General features: G+C 44.0%; 1 protein-coding gene across 1 annotated transcript; it reads left to right on the top strand.

The window, feature by feature from the left end:
• The first annotated feature begins 1,925 nt into the window (after positions 1-1,925).
• LOC110498599 (XK-related protein 9-like) lies at positions 1,926-22,956 on the top strand. The gene is made up of 5 exons (XM_036934696.2): positions 1,926-2,027; positions 2,145-2,754; positions 4,887-5,098; positions 21,292-21,374; positions 21,471-22,956. The coding sequence occupies exons 2-5, from the start codon at positions 2,438-2,440 to the stop codon at positions 22,032-22,034; spliced, it is 1,176 nt and encodes a 391-aa protein (XP_036790591.2). The 5' UTR covers positions 1,926-2,027; positions 2,145-2,437; the 3' UTR covers positions 22,035-22,956.
• Positions 22,957-24,105: the final 1,149 nt, after the last annotated feature.

Here is a 24,105-nt window from a genome sequence, read left to right as displayed (position 1 = left end):
GGGAAGTCAGGCGCAGGTGTCAGAGTTGTGTGTATAGGTGGCAGGGAAGTCAGGCGCAGGTGTCAGAGTTGTGTGTATAGGTGGCAGGGAAGTCAGGCGCAGGTGTCAGAGTTGTGTGTATAGGTGGCAGGGAAGTCAGGCGCAGGTGTCAGAGTTGTGTGTATAGGTGGCAGGGAAGTCAGGCGCAGGTGTCAGAGTTGTGTGTATAGGTGGCAGGGAAGTCAGGCGCAGGTGTCAGAGTTGTGTGTATAGGTGGCAGGGAAGTCAGGCGCAGGAGAATCAAACTGAATGTAATGGAGTATTTAATAACAATAAACAAAACATAACTCCAAACACTAAATGTAAACAATAAACAAAGTGGGTATGAGGACCCGTCGCGCACCAATACAAAAACAACCCAACACTGAAATAACAAACAATCTCTGACAAATACATGAGGGGAAACAAGAGGGTTAAATACACAACAGGTAATGAATGGGATTGAAACCAGGTGTGTGGGAAGACAAGACAAAACCAATGGAAAATGAAAAAATGGATCAATGATGGCTAGAAGGCCCGGTGACGTCGACCACCGAACGCCGCCCGAACAAGGAGAGGGACCGAATCCGGCGGAAGTCGTGACAATTCCATATGTCACCGTAGTAGAACCTCAGCCCTAGGCCCTAGGCCCTTACACTCTTGACCTTGAATTCAGAATAACTTGCCATATGGTTGTTGGGATTGTTTGAAAAGGCTTCAGTTTGAAAACTGACACATCCAACAGAACTAGTTGCTACAGTAGGTTATGGAATTGTTCAGGACAGGGAGGGAGTGCTCACCTGTTAGATGAAACTGATTGGCTGGGAGTGCTCTACTCACCTGTTAGATGAAACTGATTGGCTGGGAGTGCTCTACTCACCTGTTAGATGAAACTGATTGGCTGTGAGTGCTCTACTCACCTGTTAGATGAACCTGATTGGCTGTGTGTGCTCTACTCACCTGTTAGATGAACCTGATTGGCTGTGTGTGCTCTACTCACCTGTTAGATTAACCTGATTGGCTGTGTGTGCTCTACTCACCTGTTAGATGAAACTGATTGGCTGTGTGTGCTCTGCTCACCTGTTAGATGAACCTGATTGGCTGTGTGTGCTCTACTCACCCGTTAGATGAAACTGATTGGCTGTTGTGAGCTCTGCTATTTCATTAACTGAGTGACTTACAGGAGCATTAGGGTTAAGTGGACCAGCTCACTGGTCACCATAGCAGCACCCAACCGTAGCACGCGCTCCAGCAGGTATATCTCACTGGTCACCCCCAAAAGCCAATTCCCCCTTTGGTCGTCTTTCCTTCCAGTTCTCTGCTGCCAATGACTGGAATGAACTGCAAAAATCTCTGAAGCTGGAGACTCACATCTCCCTCACTAGCTTTAAGCACCAGCTGTCAGAGCAGCTCACAGATCACTGCACCTGTACATAGCCCATCTGTAAACAGCCCATCTATCTTCCCTACCTCATCCCCATACTGTATTATTTATTTATCTTGATCCTTTGCACCCCAGTATCTCTACTTGCACATTCATCTTCTGCACATCTACCATTCCAGTGTTTAATTGCTATATTGTAATTACTTTGCCACCATGGCCTATTTATTGCCTTACCTCCCTTATCCTACCTCATTTGCATACACTGTATATAGACTTTTCTTTTTTCTACTGTGTTATTGACTGTATGTTTTGTTTATTCCATGTGTAACTCTGTGTTGTTGTATGTGTCGATCTGCTTTGCTTTATCTTGGCCAGGTCGGAGTTGTACATGAGAACTTGTTCTCAACTTGCCTAAAAATAAATAAATAAAGAATTGCCTTGCTCAGGGGGATACAAACCAGTGAACTTTCGGTTACTGGCCCAATGCTCTTAACTGCTAGGCCACCTGCCGCCCCCGTCAGCAGTTCATTATCAAGAGTTTATGATGAGAGAAGAGAAGGCAAAGGGTAATGTGAAATCAGAGAAACAGGACACATCATCCGAGCTCAAGTACAGTCACGGCAATGTATGGATTTTACTGTTTTTATTTATACGTGAATAGTTTAATGGTTTAAACATAATTTATGCATGTGACTAAATTGTATTTATGATGTATCTAAAATTCTGTAGTCTTCTTTTACAGGGTACTGAGATGTTCTCAAACGTTCTCGTGGACAGTATAATCTCGGAAATCCCAGACCTGACGGGAAATGTTGTTCATATGGGAGGCAGGCAACTTCGCGTGATTAAAGGACAAACCATTCCTCCCCATACCAACTATGCAAATAAGTAATTCAAAGAACCAACAACTCCCCCCCCCCCCCAAAAAAAACAAGCTCAATCAATCCCCCAGAAGATTTACATTGACAGAATTCTCACTTTAGTCATTGACTTAGCGACTTATTTGCCATTGAGTGAAAACCTGAGCAGCAAAACATGCTTCAAACGGACTCGGAGTTCACTAAAACACGATGGATCTGTACCATCATTGGACTGGGCTTTTACCTGGTGGACATTGTGACAGACGTTGGACTAGCAGTGAATTACTTCCTGGTCGGAGACCTGGTCTGGGCTGGACTGACTCTGCTCTCCGTGGCGGTCGCATCGGCAGCCACACAGGTCTTCAGCTACACCTGGTACAGAGATGACATGAGAAAACCCCTTGCTAACCCAGGTGGAGATGGGCTGATATGTGAGATGAATAGAGGAGGACTGATTGGACTCCATGTCATGCAGACGGGCATCTTCACCAGGTATGTGAAGGTCTTAGGTGTCTTATATGAATATTGAATATTATATTTATTCTCAACTTCACAGTGACGTTAGATTGACATGTTCACAACATATACACACGATAGTACACTTCCCCGAGGGGGATGACGAAATCATCCGAAAGTATTTTCATCTTTGACAGTTATTTAGCCTTTGTACCCTGGTATCTTCTGAAATCAGATCTTTAGATGCAGGTTAGTGTTATAAAGTCAGACTTATTTAACACAAAGACAAGTACAATGACAGATAAGACTGTGTTCGCTTGCATGGGAATGAAACTCCATGTCCTAATATTCTTTGCACATCATCTGTCATTCTCAGGAAGTGCGAGGGAGTTGTCAACAGTACTTATATTCTCTCTGTCTTTACACATCATCTGTCATTCTCAGGAAGTGCGAGGGAGTTGTCAACAGTCCTTATATTCTCTCTGTCTTTACACATCATCTGGCATTCTCAGGAAGTGCGAGGGAGTTGTCAACAGTCCTTATATTCTCTCTGTCTTTACACATCATCTGGCATTCTCAGGAAGTGCGAGGGAGTTGTCAACAGTCCTTATATTCTCTCTGTCTTTACACATCATCTGGCATTCTCAGGAAGTGCGAGGGAGTTGTCAACAGTCCTTATATTCTCTCTGTCTTTACACATCATCTGGCATTCTCAGGAGGTGCGAGGGAGTTGTCAACAGTCCTTATATTCTCTCTGTCTTTACACATCATCTGTCATTCTCAGGAAGTGCGAGGGAGTTGTCAACAGTCCTTATATTCTCTCTGTCTTTACACATCATCTGTCATTCTCAGGAAGTGCGAGGGAGTTGTCAACAGTCCTTATATTCTCTCTGTCTTTACACATCATCTGGCATTCTCAGGAGGTGCGAGGGAGTTGTCAACAGTCCTTATATTCTCTCTGTCTTTACACATCATCTGTCATTCTCAGGAAGTGCGAGGGAGTTGTCAACAGTCCTTATATTCTCTCTGTATTTACACATCATCTGTCATTCTCAGGAAGTGAGAGAGAGTTGTCAACAGTCCTTATATTCTCTCTGTCTTTACACATCATCTGTCATTCTCAGGGAGCTGTCGACATTCTTCAGGTAAAATGAATGGCATCTCAAGTATGTTCCTTGGGCATAGTGGTAATGTTATGTGCAGACTGTAAATACCACATTATTGTCTTTCTGTCTGTCTCTAAAGCGCCTTCCGAAAGTGTTCACATCCCTTGACGTTTTCCATATTGTGTTGTGTTATAGTCTGAATTTAAAATGGATACAAAAACCCCATAATGTCTAAGTAGAATAATGTTTTTAGACATTTTTTACAACTTAATAAAAAATGTAAAAGCTGAAATGTTTTGAGTCAATAAGTATTCAATCCCTTTGTTATGGTAAGGAGCCTAAATAAGTTCAGGAGTAGACATGTACTTAACAAGTCACATAATAAGTTGCATGGACTCACTCTGTGTGCAATAAAAGTGTTTAACATGATGTTTGAATGACTACCTCATCTCTGTACCCCACACATACAATTATCTGTACAGATTTAATCACAAAGACCAGGGAGGTTTTTCAGTGCTTGCAATGAAGGGCACCGATTGGTAGAGGTAGGAAAAAAAAGAGGAAGACGGGAATATCCCTTTGAGCAGGGTGAAGTTATTAATCACACTTTGGATGGTATATCAATACACCCAGCCACTACAAAGATACAGGCGTCCTTCTTAACTCAGTTGCCGGAGAGGAAGGAAACTGCTCAGGGATTTCACCATGAGGCCAATGGTGACTTTAAAACAGTTATATACAGTGAGTACCAGTACTGAGTCAATGAGTAATGATAACTAGGCTATATACAGTGAGTACCAGTACTGAGTCAATGAGTAATGATAACCAGGGTATATACAGTGAGTACCAGTACTGAGACGATGCGTAATGATAACTAGGCTATATACAGTGAGTACCAGTACTGAGTCTTAGAGTAATGATAACTAGGCTATATACAGTGAGTACCAGTCCCGAGTCGATGTGTTCAGTTATTACCATCCGGTGAAGGCTGGTTTCAGAGCGAGCGTGTCTGTCTGTCTGTCTGTCTGTCTCTATACCAATACACATCTCTCCTTCTGTTAGGTACTACGACCTGTTGAAGGTGGGATACAGGGCTGTGTTTTCCAAGCCTCTTGGGCCTGTTGAATGCCCCAGAGATGTGCACCTGGCCCTGTTTGGCCGAGCGACTGATCTGAGCATGCTCAAACTGTTTGAGACGTTCCTTGAGAGCGCTCCACAGCTAGTCCTCCAACTCTACATTATGCTGGGCCACGGACACAGGTCCATACTACAATGTGAGTACTGTAGCAACGATCATCAGAATTGATACAAGGTTTTAAAAAACAAGGTTTTAAAAACTTATAAAGGCAACAGTTGAAGATTCTCCAAACTTTTAGATTTGTTATAAAATCCATCAGATATTGTCAGAATTATATAAACGATTTTTCTGGCACAGACAAGTAATAAATGGAGTAATGAGGTATTAAATTGATTGAAAAATATATATATATATTTTTCTGTACATTTGGAAAGTATTCAGACCCCTTGACTTTTTCCACATTTTGTTACGTTACAGCCTTATTCTAAAATTGATTAAATAGTTTATTTCCCTCATCAATCTGCAGACAATACCCCATAATGACACCCCAATACCCCATAATGACACCCCAATACCCCATAATGACATCCCAATACCCCATAATGACATCACAATACCTCATAATGACATCCCAATACCCCATAATGACATCCCAATACCCCATAATGACATCACAATACTCCATAATGACACCCCAATACCCCATAATGACACCCCAATACCCCATAATGACATCCCAATACCCCATAATGACATCACAATACCTCATAATGACATCCCAATACCCCATAATGACATCCCAATACCCCATAATGACATCACAATACTCCATAATGACATCACAATACCCCATAATGACATCCCAATACCGCATAATGACATCACAATACCCCATAATGACATCCCAATACCGCATAATGACATCACAATACCCCATAATGACATCACAATACCCCATAATGACATCACAATACCCCATAATGACATCACAATACCCCATAATGACATCACAATACCCCATAATGACATCACAATACCCCGTAATGACATCACAATACCCCATAATGACATCACAATACCCCATAATGACATCACAATATCCCGTAATGACATCACAATACCCCATAATGACAAAGCAAAAACGTTTTTTTTAAAGATATTTTTGCAAATGAAACATTTACATAAGTATTCAGACTCTTTACTCAGTACTCTGTTGAAGTACCTTTGGCAGCGATTACAGCCTCAAGTCTTCTTGGGTATGATGCTACAAGCTTGGCACACCTGTATTTGGGGTGTTTCTCCCATTCTTCTCTGCAGATCCTCTCAAGCTCTGTCAGGTTGGATGGGGTGCGTTGCTGCACAGCTATTTTCAGGTCTCTCCAGAGATGTTTGGTCGGGTTCAAGTCCGCGCTCTGGCTGGGCCACTCAAGGACATTCAGAGACTTGTCCTGAAGCCACTCCTCCCTTGTCTTGGCTGTGTGCTTAGGGTCGTTGTCCTGTTGGAAGGTAAACCTTCACTCCAGTCTGAGGTCCTGAGCGCTCTGGAGCAGGTTTTCATCAAGGATCTCTCTGTACTTTGCTCCTTTCATCTTTCTCTCAAACCTGACTAGTCTCTTCATCAGACTAGATAATCTTGTTTCTCATGGTATCAGAGTCCTTTAGGAGCCTATTGGCAAACTCCAAGCGCGCTGTCATGTGTCATGTGCCTTTTACTGAGTGGCTTCCGTCTGGCCACTACAATAAAGTCCTTGAAGGAGAGCTGCAGAGATGGTTGTTACCCTTCTGGAAGGTTTTCCAGGTTTTCCTGGAGTTCTGTCAGAGTGACCATCGGGTTCTTGGTCACCTCCCTGACCAAGGCCCTTCTCCCCCGATTGCTCAGTTTTCCAGTCAGCCAGCTATAAGAAGAGTCTTGGTGTTTCCAAACTTCTTCCATTTAAGAATGATGGAGGCCACTGTGTTCTTGGGGACCTTCAATGCTGCAGACATTTTTTGGTACCTTTTCCCAGATCTGTGCCTCGACACAATCCTGTCTCGGAGCTCTACGGACAATTTCTTCGACGTCATGGCTTGGTTTTTGCTCTGACATGCACTGTCAACTGTGAGACCATAAATTGACAGGTGTGTGCCTTTCCAAATCATGTCCAATCAATTGAATTTACCACAGGTGGACTCCAATCAAGTTGTAGAATTTTTATTTCCCCTTTATTTAACCAGGTAGGCTAGTTGAGAACAAGTTCTCATTTACAACTGCAACCTGGCCAAGATAAAGCATAGCAATTCGACACATACAACATCACAGAGTTACACATGGAATAAACAAAACATACAGTCAATAATACAGTAGAACAAAAGAAAACAAAAAGTATATATACAGTGAGTGGAAACGAGGTAAGTTAAGGAAATAAATAGGCCATGGTGGTGAAGTAATTACAATATAGCAATTAAACACTGGAATGGTAGATCGGCAGAAGATGAATGTGCAGGTAGAGATACTGGGGTGCAAAGGAGCAAAATAAATAAATAAATATATACCAGTATGGGGATGAGGTAGGTAGATAGATGGGCTGTTTACAGATGGGCTATGTACAGGTGCAGTGATCTGTAAGCTGCTCTGACAGCTGGTGCTTAAAGATAGTTAGGGAGATGTGAGTCTCCAGCTTCAGAAATGTTTGCAATTCGTTCCAGTCATTGGCAGCAGAGAACTGGAAGGAAAGACGACCAAAGGAGGAATTGGCTTTGGGGGTGACCAGTGAGATGTACCTGCTGGAGCGCGTGCTACGGTGGGTGCTGCTATGGTGAGCAGTGAGATGAGATAAGGTGGGGCTTAACCTAGCAGAAACATCTCAATGATGATCAATGGAAACAGGATGCACCTCAGCTCAATTTTGAGTCTCATAGCAAAGGGTCTGAATACTTAGGTAAATAAGCTATTTCTGTTTTTTTTTTTTTAAATAGAAAACGTGTTTGAGCTCTGTCATTATGGGGGTATTGTGATGTCATTATGGGGTATTGTGATGTCATTATGGGGTATTGTGATGTCATTATGGGGTATTGTGATGTCATTATGGGGTACTGTGATGTCATTATGGGGTATTGTGATGTCATTATGGGGTATTGTGATGTCATTATGGGGTATTGTGATGTTGAATGCCCCAGAATGTGCACCTGGCCCTGTTTGGCCGAGCGACTGATCTGAGCATGCTCAAACTGTTTGAGACGTTCCTTGAGAGCGCTCCACACTCAGTAAAAGGCACATGACACATGACAGCGCGCTTGGAGTTTGCCAATAGGCTCCTAAAGGACTCTGATACCATGAGAAACAAGATTATCTAGTCTGATGAAGAGACTAGTCAGGTTTGAGAGAAAGATGAAAGGAGCAAAGTACAGAGAGATCCTTGATGAAAACCTGCTCCAGAGCGCTCAGGACCTCAGACTGGAGTGAAGGTTTACCTTCCAACAGGACAACGACCCTAAGCACACAGCCAAGACAAGGGAGGAGTGGCTTCAGGACAAGTCTCTGAATGTCCTTGAGTGGCCCAGCCAGAGCGCGGACTTGAACCCGACCAAACATCTCTGGAGAGACCTGAAAATAGCTGTGCAGCAACGCACCCCATCCAACCTGACAGAGCTTGAGAGGATCTGCAGAGAAGAATGGGAGAAACACCCCAAATACAGGTGTGCCAAGCTTGTAGCATCATACCCAAGAAGACTTGAGGCTGTAATCGCTGCCAAAGGTACTTCAACAGAGTACTGAGTAAAGAGTCTGAATACTTATGTAAATGTTTCATTTGCAAAAATATCTTTAAAAAAAACGTTTTTGCTTTGTCATTATGGGGTATTGTGATGTCATTACGGGATATTGTGATGTCATTATGGGGTATTGTGATGTCATTATGGGGTATTGTGATGTCATTACGGGGTATTGTGATGTCATTATGGGGTATTGTGATGTCATTATGGGGTATTGTGATGTCATTATGGGGTATTGTGATGTCATTATGGGGTATTGTGATGTCATTATGGGGTATTGTGATGTCATTATGCGGTATTGGGATGTCATTATGGGGTATTGTGATGTCATTATGCGGTATTGGGATGTCATTATGGGGTATTGTGATGTCATTATGGAGTATTGTGATGTCATTATGGGGTATTGGGATGTCATTATGGGGTATTGGGATGTCATTATGGGGTATTGTGATGTCATTATGGGGTATTGTGATGTCATTATGGGGTATTGTGATGTCATTATGGGGTATTGTGATGTGATTATGGGGTATTGTGTGTAGATTGATGAGGATTTGTATGTATTTAATCCATTTCAGAAAAAGGCTGTAACATAACAACATTTGGAAAACGTGAATACTGAATACTTTCCGAATATACATTTTCATGTTGAATCTGTGAAAATATTTTCTATTCAAATAAAGAAAATTATATTTGCATCATATATGAAAACATTAATACAAAGGATTAAAACAGGGCTGAAACCACCAAACAAACACCTGTTCTGTCTACCCTACCTGTATTCACCTGTTCTATCTACCCTACCTGTATTTACCTGTTCTATCTACCCTACCTGTATTTACCTGTTCTATCTACCCTACCTGTATTCACCTGTTCTATCTACCCTACCTGTATTTACCTGTTCTGTCTACCCTACCTGTACCTGTTCTGTCTACTCTACCTGTATTTACCTGTTCTATCTACCCTACCTGTATTCACCTGTTCTGTCTACCCTACCTGTATTCACCTGTTCTATCTACCCTACCTGTATTTACCTGTTCTGTCTACCCTACCTGTACCTGTTCTGTCTACCCTACCTGTATTCACCTGTTCTATCTACCCTACCTGTATTTACCTGTTCTGTCTACCCTACCTGTACCTGTTCTGTCTACCCTACCTGTATTCACCTGTTCTATCTACCCTACCTGTATTTACCTGTTCTGTCTACCCTACCTGTATTTACCTGTTCTGTCTACCCTACCTGTATTTACCTGTTCTGTCTACCCTACCTGTATTCACCTGTTCTATCTACCCTACCTGTATTCACCTGTTCTATCTACCCTACCTGTATTCACCTGTTCTATCTACCCTACCTGTATACACCTGTTCTGTCTACCCTACCTGTATTCACCTGTTCTATCTACCCTACCTGTATTTACCTGTTCTGTCTACCCTACCTGTACCTGTTCTGTCTACCCTACCTGTATTCACCTGTTCTATCTACCCTACCTGTATTTACCTGTTCTGTCTACCCTACCTGTATTTACCTGTTCTGTCTACCCTACCTGTATTTACCTGTTCTGTCTACCCTACCTGTATTTACCTGTTCTATCTACCCTACCTGTATTTACCTGTTCTGTCTACCCTACCTGTATTTACTTGTTCTGTCTACCCTACCTGTATACACCTGTTCTGTCTACCCTACCTGTATTTACTTGTTCTGTCTACCCTACCTGTATTCACCTGTTCTATCTACCCTACCTGTATTCACCTGTTCTGTCTACCCTACCTGTATTCACCTGTTCTGTCTACCCTACCTGTATTCACCTGTTCTATCTACCCTACCTGTATTTACCTGTTCGGTCTACCCTACCTGTATTCACCTGTTCTGTCTACCCTACCTGTATTCACCTGTTCTATCTACCCTACCTGTATTCACCTGTTCTATCTACCCTACCTGTATACACCTGTTCTGTCTACCCTACCTGTATTCACCTGTTCTATCTACCCTACCTGTATTTACCTGTTCTGTCTACCCTACCTGTACCTGTTCTGTCTACCCTACCTGTATTCACCTGTTCTATCTACCCTACCTGTATTTACCTGTTCTGTCTACCCTACCTGTATTTACCTGTTCTGTCTACCCTACCTGTATTTACCTGTTCTGTCTACCCTACCTGTATTTACCTGTTCTATCTACCCTACCTGTATTTACCTGTTCTGTCTACCCTACCTGTACCTGTTCTGTCTACCCTACCTGTATTCACCTGTTCTATCTACCCTACCTGTATTTACCTGTTCTGTCTACCCTACCTGTATTTACCTGTTCTGTCTACCCTACCTGTATTTACCTGTTCTATCTACCCTACCTGTATTTACCTGTTCTGTCTACCCTACCTGTACCTGTTCTGTCTACCCTACCTGTATTCACCTGTTCTGTCTACCCTACCTGTATTCACCTGTTCTGTCTACCCTACCTGTATTCACCTGTTCTGTCTACCCTACCTGTATTCACCTGTTCTATCTACCCTACCTGTATTTACCTGTTCTGTCTACCCTACCTGTATTCACCTGTTCTGTCTACCCTACCTGTATTCACCTGTTCTATCTACCCTACCTGTATTTACCTGTTCGGTCTACCCTACCTGTATTCACCTGTTCTGTCTACCCTACCTGTATTTACCTGTTCTGTCTACCCTACCTGTATTCACCTGTTCTGTCTACCCTACCTGTATTCACCTGTTCTATCTACCCTACCTGTATTTACCTGTTCTGTCTACCCTACCTGTATTTACCTGTTCTATCTACCCTACCTGTATTTACCTGTTCTGTCTACCCTACCTGTATTTACCTGTTCTGTCTACCCTACCTGTATTCACCTGTTCTGTCTACCCTACCTGTATACACCTGTTCTGTCTACCCTACCTGTATTCACCTGTTCTGTCTACCCTACCTGTATTTACCTGTTCTGTCTACCCTACCTGTATTCACCTGTTCTGTCTACCCTACCTGTATTCACCTGTTCTATCTACCCTACCTGTATTTACCTGTTCTGTCTACCCTACCTGTATTTACCTGTTCTATCTACCCTACCTGTATTTACCTGTTCTGTCTACCCTACCTGTATTTACTTGTTCTGTCTACCCTACCTGTATTTACCTGTTCTGTCTACCCTACCTGTATTCACCTGTTCTGTCTACCCTACCTGTATTTACCTGTTCTGTCTACCCTACCTGTATTCACCTGTTCTATCTACCCTACCTGTATTCACCTGTTCTATCTACCCTACCTGTATTTACCTGTTCTGTCTACCCTACCTGTATTTACCTGTTCTATCTACCCTACCTGTATTTACCTGTTCTGTCTACCCTACCTGTATACACCTGTTCTGTCTACCCTACCTGTATTTACCTGTTCTGTCTACCCTACCTGTATTTACCTGTTCTGTCTACCCTACCTGTATACACCTGTTCTGTCTACCCTACCTGTATTCACCTGTTCTGTCTACCCTACCTGTATTCACCTGTTCTATCTACCCTACCTGTATTTACCTGTTCTATCTACCCTACCTGTATTCACCTGTTCTATCTACCCTACCTGTATTTACCTGTTCTGTCTACCCTACCTGTATTTACCTGTTCTATCTACCCTACCTGTATTTACCTGTTCTGTCTACCCTACCTGTATTTACCTGTTCTATCTACCCTACCTGTATTTACCTGTTCTGTCTACCCTACCTGTATTCACCTGTTCTATCTACCCTACCTGTATTCACCTGTTCTATCTACCCTACCTGTATTTACCTGTTCTGTCTACCCTACCTGTATTCACCTGTTCTATCTACCCTACCTGTATTTACCTGTTCTGTCTACCCTACCTGTATTCACCTGTTCTGTCTACCCTACCTGTATTCACCTGTTCTATCTACCCTACCTGTATTTACCTGTTCTGTCTACCCTATCTGTACCTGTTCTGTCTACCCAACCTGTATTTACCTGTTCTGTCTACCCTACCTGTATTCACCTGTTCTATCTACCCTACCTGTATTTACCTGTTCTGTCTACCCTACCTGTATTTACCTGTTCTATCTACCCTACCTGTATTTACCTGTTCTGTCTACCCTACCTGTATTCACCTGTTCTATCTACCCTACCTGTATTCACCTGTTCTATCTACCCTACCTGTATTTACCTGTTCTGTCTACCCTACCTGTATTCACCTGTTCTATCTACCCTACCTGTATTTACCTGTTCTGTCTACCCTACCTGTATTCACCTGTTCTGTCTACCCTACCTGTATTCACCTGTTCTATCTACCCTACCTGTATTTACCTGTTCTGTCTACCCTACCTGTATTCACCTGTTCTATCTACCCTACCTGTATTTACCTGTTCTGTCTACCCTACCTGTATTTACCTGTTCTGTCTACCCTATCTGTACCTGTTCTGTCTACCCTACCTGTATTCACCTGTTCTGTCTACCCTACCTGTATTCACCTGTTCTATCTACCCTACCTGTATTTACCTGTTCTGTCTACCCTACCTGTATTTACCTGTTCTGTCTACCCTACCTGTATTTACCTGTTCTGTCTACCCTATCTGTACCTGTTCTGTCTACCCTACCTGTATTTACCTGTTCTGTCTACCCTACCTGTATTCACCTGTTCTATCTACCCTACCTGTATTTACCTGTTCTGTCTACCCTACCTGTATTTACCTGTTCTGTCTACCCTATCTGTACCTGTTCTGTCTACCCTACCTGTATTCACCTGTTCTGTCTACCCTACCTGTATTCACCTGTTCTGTCTACCCTATCTGTACCTGTTCTGTCTACCCTACCTGTATTCACCTGTTCTATCTACCCTACCTGTATTTACCTGTTCTGTCTACCCTACCTGTATTTACCTGTTCTGTCTACCCTACCTGTATTCACCTGTTCTGTCTACCCTACCTGTATTTACCTGTTCTGTCTACCCTACCTGTATTTACCTGTTCTGTCTACCCTATCTGTACCTGTTCTGTCTACCCTACCTGTATTCACCTGTTCTGTCTACCCTACCTGTATTCACCTGTTCTGTCTACCCTATCTGTACCTGTTCTGTCTACCCTACCTGTATTCACCTGTTCTATCTACCCTACCTGTATTTACCTGTTCTGTCTACCCTACCTGTATTTACCTGTTCTGTCTACCCTACCTGTATTCACCTGTTCTGTCTACCCTACCTGTATTTACCTGTTCTGTCTACCCTACCTGTATTCACCTGTTCTGTCTACCCTACCTGTATTTACCTGTTCTGTCTACCCTACCTGTATTTACTTGTTCTGTCTACCCTACCTGTATACACCTGTTCTGTCTACCCTACCTGTATTTACTTGTTCTGTCTACCCTACCTGTATTCACCTGTTCTGTCTACCCTACCTGTATTCACCTGTTCTGTCTACCCTACCTGTATTCACCTTTTCTGTCTACCCTACCTGTATTTACCTGTTCTGTCTACCCTACCTGTATACACCTGTTCTGTCTACCCTACCTGTATACACCTGTTCTGTCTACCCTACCTGTATTTACCTGTTCTGTCTACCCTACCTGTATTCACCTGTTCTGTCTACCCTACCTGTATTTACCTGTTCTGTCTACCCTACCTGTATTTACCTGTTCTGTCTACCCTACCTGTATACACCTGTTCTGTCTACCCTACCTGTATACACCTGTTCTGTCTACCCTACCTGTATTTACCTGTTCTGTCTACCCTACCTGTATACACCTGTTCTGTCTACCCTACCTGTATTTACCTGTTCTGTCTACCCTACCTGTATTCACCTGTTCTATCTACCCTACCTGTTTTCACCTGTTCTATCTACCCTACCTGTATTTACCTGTTCTGTCTACCCTACCTGTATTCACCTGTTCTATCTACCCTACCTGTTTTCACCTGATCTGTCTACCCTACCTGTATTTACCTGTTCTATCTACCCTACCTGTATTTACCTGTTCTGTCTACCCTACCTGTATTTACCTGTTCTGTCTACCCTACCTGTATACACCTGTTCTGTCTACCCTACCTGTATTTACCTGTTCGGTCTACCCTACCTGTATTCACCTGTTCTATCTACCCTACCTGTTTTCACCTGTTCTATCTACCCTACCTGTATACACCTGTTCTGTCTACCCTACCTCTATTCACCTGTTCTGTCTACCCTACCTGTATACACCTGTTCTGTCTACCCTACCTGTATACACCTGTTCTGTCTACCCTACCTGTATACACCTGTTCTGTCTACCCTACCTGTATACACCTGTTCTGTCTACCCTACCTGTATTTACCTGTTCGGTCTACCCTACCTGTATTCACCTGTTCTATCTACCCTACCTGTTTTCACCTGTTCTATCTACCCTACCTGTATACACCTGTTCTGTCTACCCTACCTGTATACACCTGTTCTGTCTACCCTACCTGTATTCACCTGTTCTATCTACCCTACCTGTATACACCTGTTCTATCTACCCTACCTGTTTTCACCTGTTCTATCTACCCTACCTGTATTCACCTGTTCTATCTACCCTACCTGTATTTACCTGTTCTGTCTACCCTACCTGTACCTGTTCTGTCTACCCTACCTGTATTCACCTGTTCTGTCTACCCTACCTGTATTCACCTGTTCTATCTACCCTACCTGTATTCACCTGTTCTGTCTACCCTACCTGTATTCACCTGTTCTGTCTACCCTACCTGTATTCACCTGTTTTGTCTACCCTACCTGTATTCACCTGTTCTATCTACCCTACCTGTATACACCTGTTCTGTCTACCCTACCTGTAATCCCCTGTTCTGTCTACCCTACCTGTTTTCACCTGTTCTGTCTACCCTACCTGTATACACCTGTTCTGTCTACCATACCTGTATTCACCTGTTCTATCTACCCTACCTGTACCTGTTCTGTCTACCCTACCTGTAATCCCCTGTTCTGTCTACTCTACCTGTATTTACCTGTTCTATCTACTCTACCTGTATTTACCTGTTCTGTCTACCCTACCTGTATTTACCTGTTCTGTCTACCCTACCTGTATTCACCTGTTCTGTCTACCCTACCTGTATTCACCTGTTCTGTCTACCCTACCTGTATTCACCTGTTCTGTCTACCCTACCTGTATTTACCTGTTCTGTCTACCCTACCTTTTCCTGTTCTGTCCACCCTACCTGTATTCACCTGTTCTGTCTACCCTACCTGTTCCTGTTCTGTCTACCCTACCTGTATTCACCTGTTCTGTCTACCCTACCTGTATTTACTTGTTCTGTCTACCCTACCTGTATTTGTCTGTTCTGTCTACCCTACCTGTTCCTGTTCTGTCCACCCTACCTGTATTCACCTGTTATGTCTACCCTACCTGTATACACCTGTTCTGTCTACCCTACCTGTACCTGTTCTGTCTACCCTACCTGTATTTACCTGTTCTGTCTACCCTACCTGTTCCTTTTCTGTCTCCCCTACCTGTACCCGCTCTGTCCAACCTACCTGTATTCACCTGTTCTGTCTACCCTACCTGTATTCACCTGTTCTGTCTACCCTACCTGTATTTACCTGTTCTGTCTTCTCTACCTGTATTTACCTGATCTGTCTACTCTACCTGTATTTACCTATTCTGTCTACCCTACCTTTTCCTGTTCTGTCTACCCTACCTGCATTTCCCTGTTCTGTCCACCCTACCTGTATTCACCTGATCTGTCTACCCTACCTGTTCCTGTTCTGTCCACCCTACCTGTATTCACCTGTTCTGTCTACCCTACCTGTATTTACCTGTTCTGTCTACCCTACCTGTATTCACCTGTTCTGTCTACCCTACCTGTATTTACCTGTTCTGTCTACCCCACCTGTACCTGTTCTGTCTACCCTACCTGTTCCTGTTCTGTCTACCCTACCTGTACTTGTTCTGTCTACCCTACCTGTATTTACCTGTTCTGTCTAGACTGCCTGCACTGACCTGCTCTGTGTAGACTGCCTGCTTTTACCTGCTCTGTCTAGACCACCTGCTTTTACCTGCTCTGTCTAGACTGCGTGCACTGACCTGCTCTGTCTAGACTGCCTGCACTGACCTGCTCTGTCAAGACTGCCTGCACTGACCTGCTCTGTCTAGACTGCCTGCACTGACCTGCTCTGTCTAGACTGCCTGCAGTCTCCTGCTCTGTCTAGACTGCCTGAACTGACCTGCTCTGTCTAGACTGCCTGCACTGACCTGCTCTGTCTAGACTGCCTGCAGTCTCCTGCTCTGTCTAGACTGCCTGAACTGACCTGCTCTGTCTAGACTGCCTGCACTGACCTGCTCTGTCTAGACTGCCTGCAGTCTCCTGCTCTGTCTAGACTGCCTGCACTGACCTGCTCTGTCTAGACTGCCTGCAGTCTCCTGCTCTGTCTAGACTGCCTGCACTGACCTGCTCTGTCTAGACTGCCTGCAGTCTCCTGCTCTGTCTAGACTGCCTGCACTGACCTGCTCTGTCTAGACAGCCTCAGTAATTACCTTTGTTGCGTCCTGTTGCATAATTCAACAAGTGTACCAACAGCCAAGAGAGAGAGAGACTATTAGTATTAGAGAGAGCAACCAAGAGAGAGAGAGATAGAGAGAGACTCGACTCCCCAATTACTGACCAGGAGCTCTATAAGAAACTAAACTATTACTGACCAGGAGCTCTATAAGAAACTAAACTATTACTGACCAGGAGCTCTATAAGAAACTAAACTATTACTGACCAGGAGCTCTATAAGAAACTTCAGGCCCTCAGATTTAAAAAAGCATGCAGACCTGATGGCATCCTAAATGAGATGCTCAAACTCACTAGTACAAAATTTCAATTGGCTATTTTAAAACTGTTTAATTTGATCCTGAGTGTAGGTTATTTCCCTGACATCTGGAATCAAGGACTCATAACCCCAATCTTTAAGAACAGAGACAAATTTGACCCTAACAATTCCAGAGACATTTGTGTTAACGATAACCTGGGGAAGGTTTTCTGTAGTATTATAAATGTAAGAGTTCTAAACTTCCTTAATAAGCACAATGTCTTGAGTAAAAGCATAATTGGATTTATACCAAAACATCGCACAACTGATCATATTTACACCCTACACACCCTGATAGATAAACATGTCCACCAAAATAATACCAAAATATACGCTCGCTTTATCGACTTCCAAAAAGCATTTGATTCTATGTGGCATACAAGACTGTTCTACAAAGTTATTGAAAGTGGTGTAGGGTGTAAAACACGTGACATAATTAAATCAATGTATACTGGCAATACGTGCAGCATTAAAATTGGTAAGAAAAAACCAGAATTGTTTAACCAGGGGCGGGGCCTTCGCCAGGGTTGCAATCTGAGCCCTGCACTCTTCAATATTTACATCAACGAATTGGCCACTATTCTAGGAAAATCCTCAGCCCCTGATGTTTGTCTCCACAATTCAGAAGTTAAATGCCTACTCTTCGCAGATGACCTATGCCTGCTGTCACCCACAGCACATGGCCTACAGCAGAGCCTGGACCTGCTAGAGCAGTACTGACAGACCTGGGCCCTGGCAGTAAACTCCCACAGCACATGGCCTACAGCAGAGCCTGGACCTGCTAGAGCAGTACTGCCAGACCTGGGCCCTGGCAGTATACCCCAAAAATACTAAAATAATGATTTTCCAGAGAAGATCCAGATCTCAGGGAATTAGACCAAAGTTCTCAATTGGTACAAAATATATAGAGTACTGTACACACTATAATTACTGAGGTTTAAATATATAGAGTACTGTACACACTACAATTACTGAGGTTTAAATATAGAGAGTAATGTACACACTACAATTACTTAGGTTTAAAAATAAGCTCAACTGGACACCTTAATGAGGCAGTGAATGAACTGAGAGATAAAGCACGCCATTAGTATTGCCATACTACGCCATTAAAAAGCTAATTCAAATTCAAATTGAAATACCTATTAAAATTTGGCTAAAACTAATTGAATGTGTCATTGAACTAATTGCACTTTATGGCAGCAAAGTGTGGGGCCAACTTGCAAAACAAGATTTCATCAAATGGGACAAACACCCCATTGAATCCCTGCATGCAGAGTTCTGTAAGATTCTCCTACATGTCCAGAGGAAAACTACAAACAATGCATGCAGGGCAGAAATAGGCCAATATCCATCTATAATAAAAACTCAAAAAAGAACAATTAAGTTTTGGAAACATCTAAAATACAGTGACCCCCTCTCATATCATTACCAAGCTCTGCAATGCCAAGAGCTGAGCAAAGAAAAGAGTCCCCTCCTCCAGCTGGTCCTGAGGCTGAGTTCACAAACCTGTTCTACTAACACACTGAAGCCTCAGGACCAGAACATCCAATCAATCAGGATAAACCAAATTACAACACAGTCAAAACAAAACTATATTGCTTATTGGGAAACACAAGTACGACAGTACACCGTGGCTAAGTATTTGGCCATGGTTACTGATCAAAACCTTAGAAAAACCTTGACAAAGTACAGGCTCAGTGAGCACAGCCTTGCCATTGAGAAGGGAAGACACAGGAAAACCTGGCTCCCTGTAGAGGAAAGGCTGTGAAATCACTGCACCACAGCAGAACCTGGCTCCCTGTAGAGGAAAGGCTGTGCAACCACTGCACCACAGCAGAACCTGGCTCCCTGTAGAGGAAAGGCTGTGCAACCACTGCACCACAGCAGAACCTGGCTCCCTGTAGAGGAAAGGCTGTGAAACCACTGCACCACAGCAGAACCTGGCTCCCTGTAGAGGAAAGGCTGTGCAACCACTGCACCACAGCAGAACCTGGCTCCCTGTAGAGGAAAGGCTGTGCAACCACTGCACCACAGCAGAACCTGGCTCCCTGTAGAGGAAAGGCTGTGTAACCACTGCACCACAGCAGAACCTGAGACGGAGCTGCATTTCCTGACAAAATGTAAAAAATATAAAACAGTTAGAGAGTGTCCTTTCCCCAAATGTGAAACCCTTATTCAAGGTTTCAAAGACCTTTCTGATGAGAGTAGGCTACCCGTCCTGTTGGGGGAGGATGCAGAGAGCTGTGGGTTGGCAGCGCACTACATTGCTGCCTGCCATAGGTGGAGGGACAGTGTCTGACTGACCAATCAACCTGCACATGTCCTCTACTCTATTTATTGTTGAATGTATGGTTATTTTGACGCTTGGTTATTGTTGTTACTGTTGTCCCATTGACAATTTTGATTCTCATTTTATTTATTTTATATTGTAAATATCCAAAGTAAGCTTTGTACGTACATTGTTACGTCACGCCAATAAAGCACATTTTAATTGAATTGAATTGAGAGAGAGACTGTATGTGTGTTAGAGAGAGCAACCAAGAGAGAGAGAGAGACAGAGAGAGAGAGAGAGAGCGAGAGAGAGCGAGAGACAGAGAGAGAGAGAGAGAGAGAGAGATAGAGAGACTGAGAGAGAGAGAGATAGAGAGACAGAGAGAGACTGAGACTGAGACTGAGACTGAGACTGTGAGTGTTAGAGAGAGCAACCGAGAGAGAGACTGAGCGAGAGAGAGAGAGAGACTGAGACTGAGACTGAGACTGAGACTGAGACTGAGACTGTGAGAGTTAGAGAGATCAACCGAGAGAGAGACTGAGAGAGAGAGAGAGCGAGAGAGAGAGAGAGAGAGAGAGAGAGAGAGAGACTGAGACTGAGACTGAGACTGAGACTGAGACTGTGAGAGTTAGAGAGATCAACCGAGAGAGAGACTGAGAGAGAGAGAGAGCGAGAGAGAGAGAGAGAGAGAGAGAGAGAGAGAGAGAGAGAGACTGAGACTGAGACTGAGACTGTGAGTATTAGAGAGAGCAACCGAGAGAGAGACTGAGAGAAAGAGAGAGAGAGAGAGAGAGAGACTGAGACTGAGACTGAGACTGAGACTGTGAGAGTTAGAGAGATCAACCGAGAGAGAGACTGAGAGAGAGAGAGAGCGAGAGAGAGAGAGAGAGAGAGAGAGAGAGAGACTGAGACTGAGACTGAGACTGTGAGTATTAGAGAGAGCAACCGAGAGAGAGACTGAGAGAAAGAGAGAGAGAGAGAGAGAGAGACTGAGACTGAGACTGAGACAGAGACTGAGACTGAGACTGTGAGTGTTAGAGAGAGAAACCGAGAGACAGAGAGAGAGAGAGAGAGAGAGAGAGAGAGAGAGAGAGAGAGAGAGAGAGAGAGAGAGAGAGAGAGATAGAGAGAGAGAGAGAGAGAGAGAGAGACTGAGACTGAGACTGAGACTGAGAGTGTTAGAGAGAGCAACCGAGAGAGACTGAGAGAGAGACTGAGAGAGAGAGACTGAGACTGAGACTGTGAGTGTTAGAGAGAGCAACCGAGAGAGAGACTGAGAGACTGTGACTGAGACTGAGACTGTGAATGTGTGAGAGACAGGCACAGAGAGCGAGAGAGACTGCAGCCACTGCCACAACTTGACTCTCACATGTCTGTCTCTCACATGCCTGTCTTTCACATGCCTGTCTCTCACATGTCTGTCTCTCACATGTCTGTCTGTCACATGTCTGTCTCTCACATGTCTGTCTGTCACATGTCTGTCTCTCACATGTCTGTCTGTCACATGACTGTCTCTCAAGATCCTTCTCTAATGTGTGTCTCATCTTTCCCTGTCCAGGCATCTGCATGGTGGGCTCATTCATCAACATCGCCTGGGCTATAGTGGACTACCGCCGGTGTCTCCGTCGATCCTTACCCCAGGTAATATAATAATAATATATAATATAATAATATATAATAAGATAATCATATGATCATATAGTGATACATATATAATAATGAATATAACTTCCCCAGGTCCGAGAGATGCCTTCTGGCCTCCCTACCTTCGTTTACCTCCTGTACAAGCTGTTGACCATCACCGCTCACATCCTCAGCCTCAGCCTCTTCCTCGTCCTCAGCCCCTACAGTACCCTGGGAATGGCTGTCGTCTGGCTGGCCGGAACCCTCTGGGCCCATTGGGTCCCTACTGACTTCTGCACGTCTAAAGGTCTAGAGAGGCTCTATCGGATCATCGTGGGAGTCGTCCTCATATTCACCTTCTTTAACGTGAAAGGACAGGATACAAGTTGGCCGATGGCTGTGTACTACGTTCTCTTTGCGTTAGTGAACCTCTCTGGTCCTTTGCTGCTGGTTCTGGTGAGGCCAGAGGTTAACGCCACTGAGTACTTTTGGCCGGTGACTCTGCTGATATTTGGAGGGACCGTTCTAGGGCTGGTCTGTCTGCTCCTGTATTATGCTGTCTGCCACCCCAGAGGGAGGAGTCTACAGGCAGATGAGGTGGATGGACACATGGGACAGGAGAGAGAAACAGAGACGCCAGACAACATGGTGAGAGTTAGGAACTTCCTACAGCTCTGAGCCTCGTTTCCTGCACCACTCTGAACGACCTGAACGACCTGAAAGACCTGAAAGACCTGAACGACCTGAACAACCTGAACAACCTGAACAACCTGAACGACCTGTTAGACCTGAACGACCTGATAGACCTGAACGACCTGATAGACCTGAACGACCTGAACGACCTGAACGACCTGAACAACCTGAACAACCTGAACGACCTGATAGACCTGAACAACCTGAACAACCTGAACGACCTGAACGACCTGATAGACCTGAACGATCTGAACGACCTGATAGACCTGATAGACCTGAACGACCTGAACGACCTGATAGACCTGAACGACCTGAACAACCTGAACAACCTGAACAACCTGAACGACCTGATAGACCTGAACGACCTGATAGACCTGAACGACCTGAAAGACCTGAACGACCTGAACGACCTGAACGACCTGAACGACCTGAACGACCTGAACGACCTGAACGACCTGAACAGTTAAAAAGGAGTCTGATGTTTGACCTTTCAGGTCTGGTCCCTTCAGCTGAGATGAAGGAGAGGACATAAGGGAGTCACTTCACGCTAGTGAAACACAGCCCCTGTCTGTGGATTCAGGATGTGCAACGCAAAACAGAGAACACAAGGTGGCACTGTTGTCTCTCTTTACAGGCTATGGCCATCTATCATTTTGGGGTAAAGTGAAGAGGAAGACGTTGCTAAGGACGTTGACGTTGCTATGGTGACGTTGCTATGGACGTTGACGTTGCTATGGACATTTTATTTGATATGTTAAAGACTCTTTTACTGACCTGCCAATAACTGAAAGATGTCTCACTTATTTTAATCTCTGACACACTTTCCACTGTTCCTGCTAGTTTAACTGTCCTTTCTGATGTTCTGTGTAATATTTACTATCTGTGAATTCACTTTAAAACTTAAAAATATAATATATTTAATAAATAAAAATGTAGCATGTAAATGTACCTTTTATCACTACAATTATTACAGAGATTATAGATGACATACTGTATGAACACCAGCTCAGAAATACCCCCAACACTAGTAAGGGTCATTTCAATGCTAATTAATCATAACAAACCAGGTTTCGTTGGCTGAGGGGCGCTGACGTGTGCCTCTCTGATGACGTCCCAAATGGCACCCTATTCTCTATTCAGTGCACTGCTTTTGACCAGAGCCCTGAGATCTGGTCACAAGTAGTGCACTATATCGGGAATAGTGTGCCATTTGGGACGCAGAGGGGGACGGTTTGTAGTAGACCAGCCTACTATAGTGAATGGACCAGACAGTGTTCAGGAGAGGTTCAGGAGGTGGAGGCATCAGTGAGGAACAGATTCGGACTATGTCCATAATAACACCCTATTCCTAATAGAGTACACTACTTTTTTTTACTAGAGCACCATGGGAACATAAACTGGACAATAACTGAAAATAAAAATCAAACGCCTAACTCAAAATTACAGAACTCTGAGTAGCACAGGCCTCAATCATATAATACCTGTCTGTCACCGTTCATCCTGTCTACTGGAATGACCCGGCTTATAACACTGTTCATCCTGTCTAGTGGAATGACCCGGCTTATAACACCGTTCATCCTGTCTAGTGGAATGACCCGGCTTTATGGCACCGTTCATCCTGTCTAGTGGAATGACCCGGCTTTATGGCACCGTTCATCCTGTCTAGTGGAATGACCCGGCTTTATGGCACTGTTCATCCTGTCTAGTGGAATGACCCGGCTTATAACACCGTTCATCCTGTCTAGTGGAATGACCCGGCTTTATGGCACCGTTCATCCTGTCTAGTGGAATGACCCGGCTTATAACACCGTTCATCCTGTCTAGTGGAATGACCCGGCTTTATGGCACCGTTCATCCTGTCTAGTGGAATGACCAAACTTATAACACCGTTCATCCTGTCTAGTGGAATGACCCGGCTTATAACACCGTTCATCCTGTCTAGTGGAATGACCCGACTTATAACACCGTTCATCCTGTCCAGTGGAATGACCCGGCTTTATGGAACCGTTCATCCTGTCTAGTGGAATGACCCGGCTTATAACACTGTTCATCCTGT

The sequence above is a fragment of the Oncorhynchus mykiss genome, chromosome 11 (assembly GCF_057628025.1).
Source record: "Oncorhynchus mykiss isolate SJ-2025 chromosome 11, ASM5762802v1, whole genome shotgun sequence".
Classification (NCBI taxonomy): Eukaryota; Metazoa; Chordata; class Actinopteri; order Salmoniformes; family Salmonidae; genus Oncorhynchus; species Oncorhynchus mykiss.
This window is presented reverse-complemented; position numbering and strand designations above follow the sequence as displayed.

Coding starts and splice junctions, on each gene's coding strand:
- LOC110498599 (XM_036934696.2), top strand. CDS start 2,438: ATGCTTCAAACGGACTCGGAGTTCACTAAAACACGATGGATCTGTACC. Junction 2,755..4,886: donor CAGACGGGCATCTTCACCAG/GTATGTGAAGGT, acceptor TCCTTCTGTTAG/GTACTACGACCTGTTGAAGG. Junction 21,375..21,470: donor TCCGTCGATCCTTACCCCAG/GTAATATAATAA, acceptor TAACTTCCCCAG/GTCCGAGAGATGCCTTCTGG.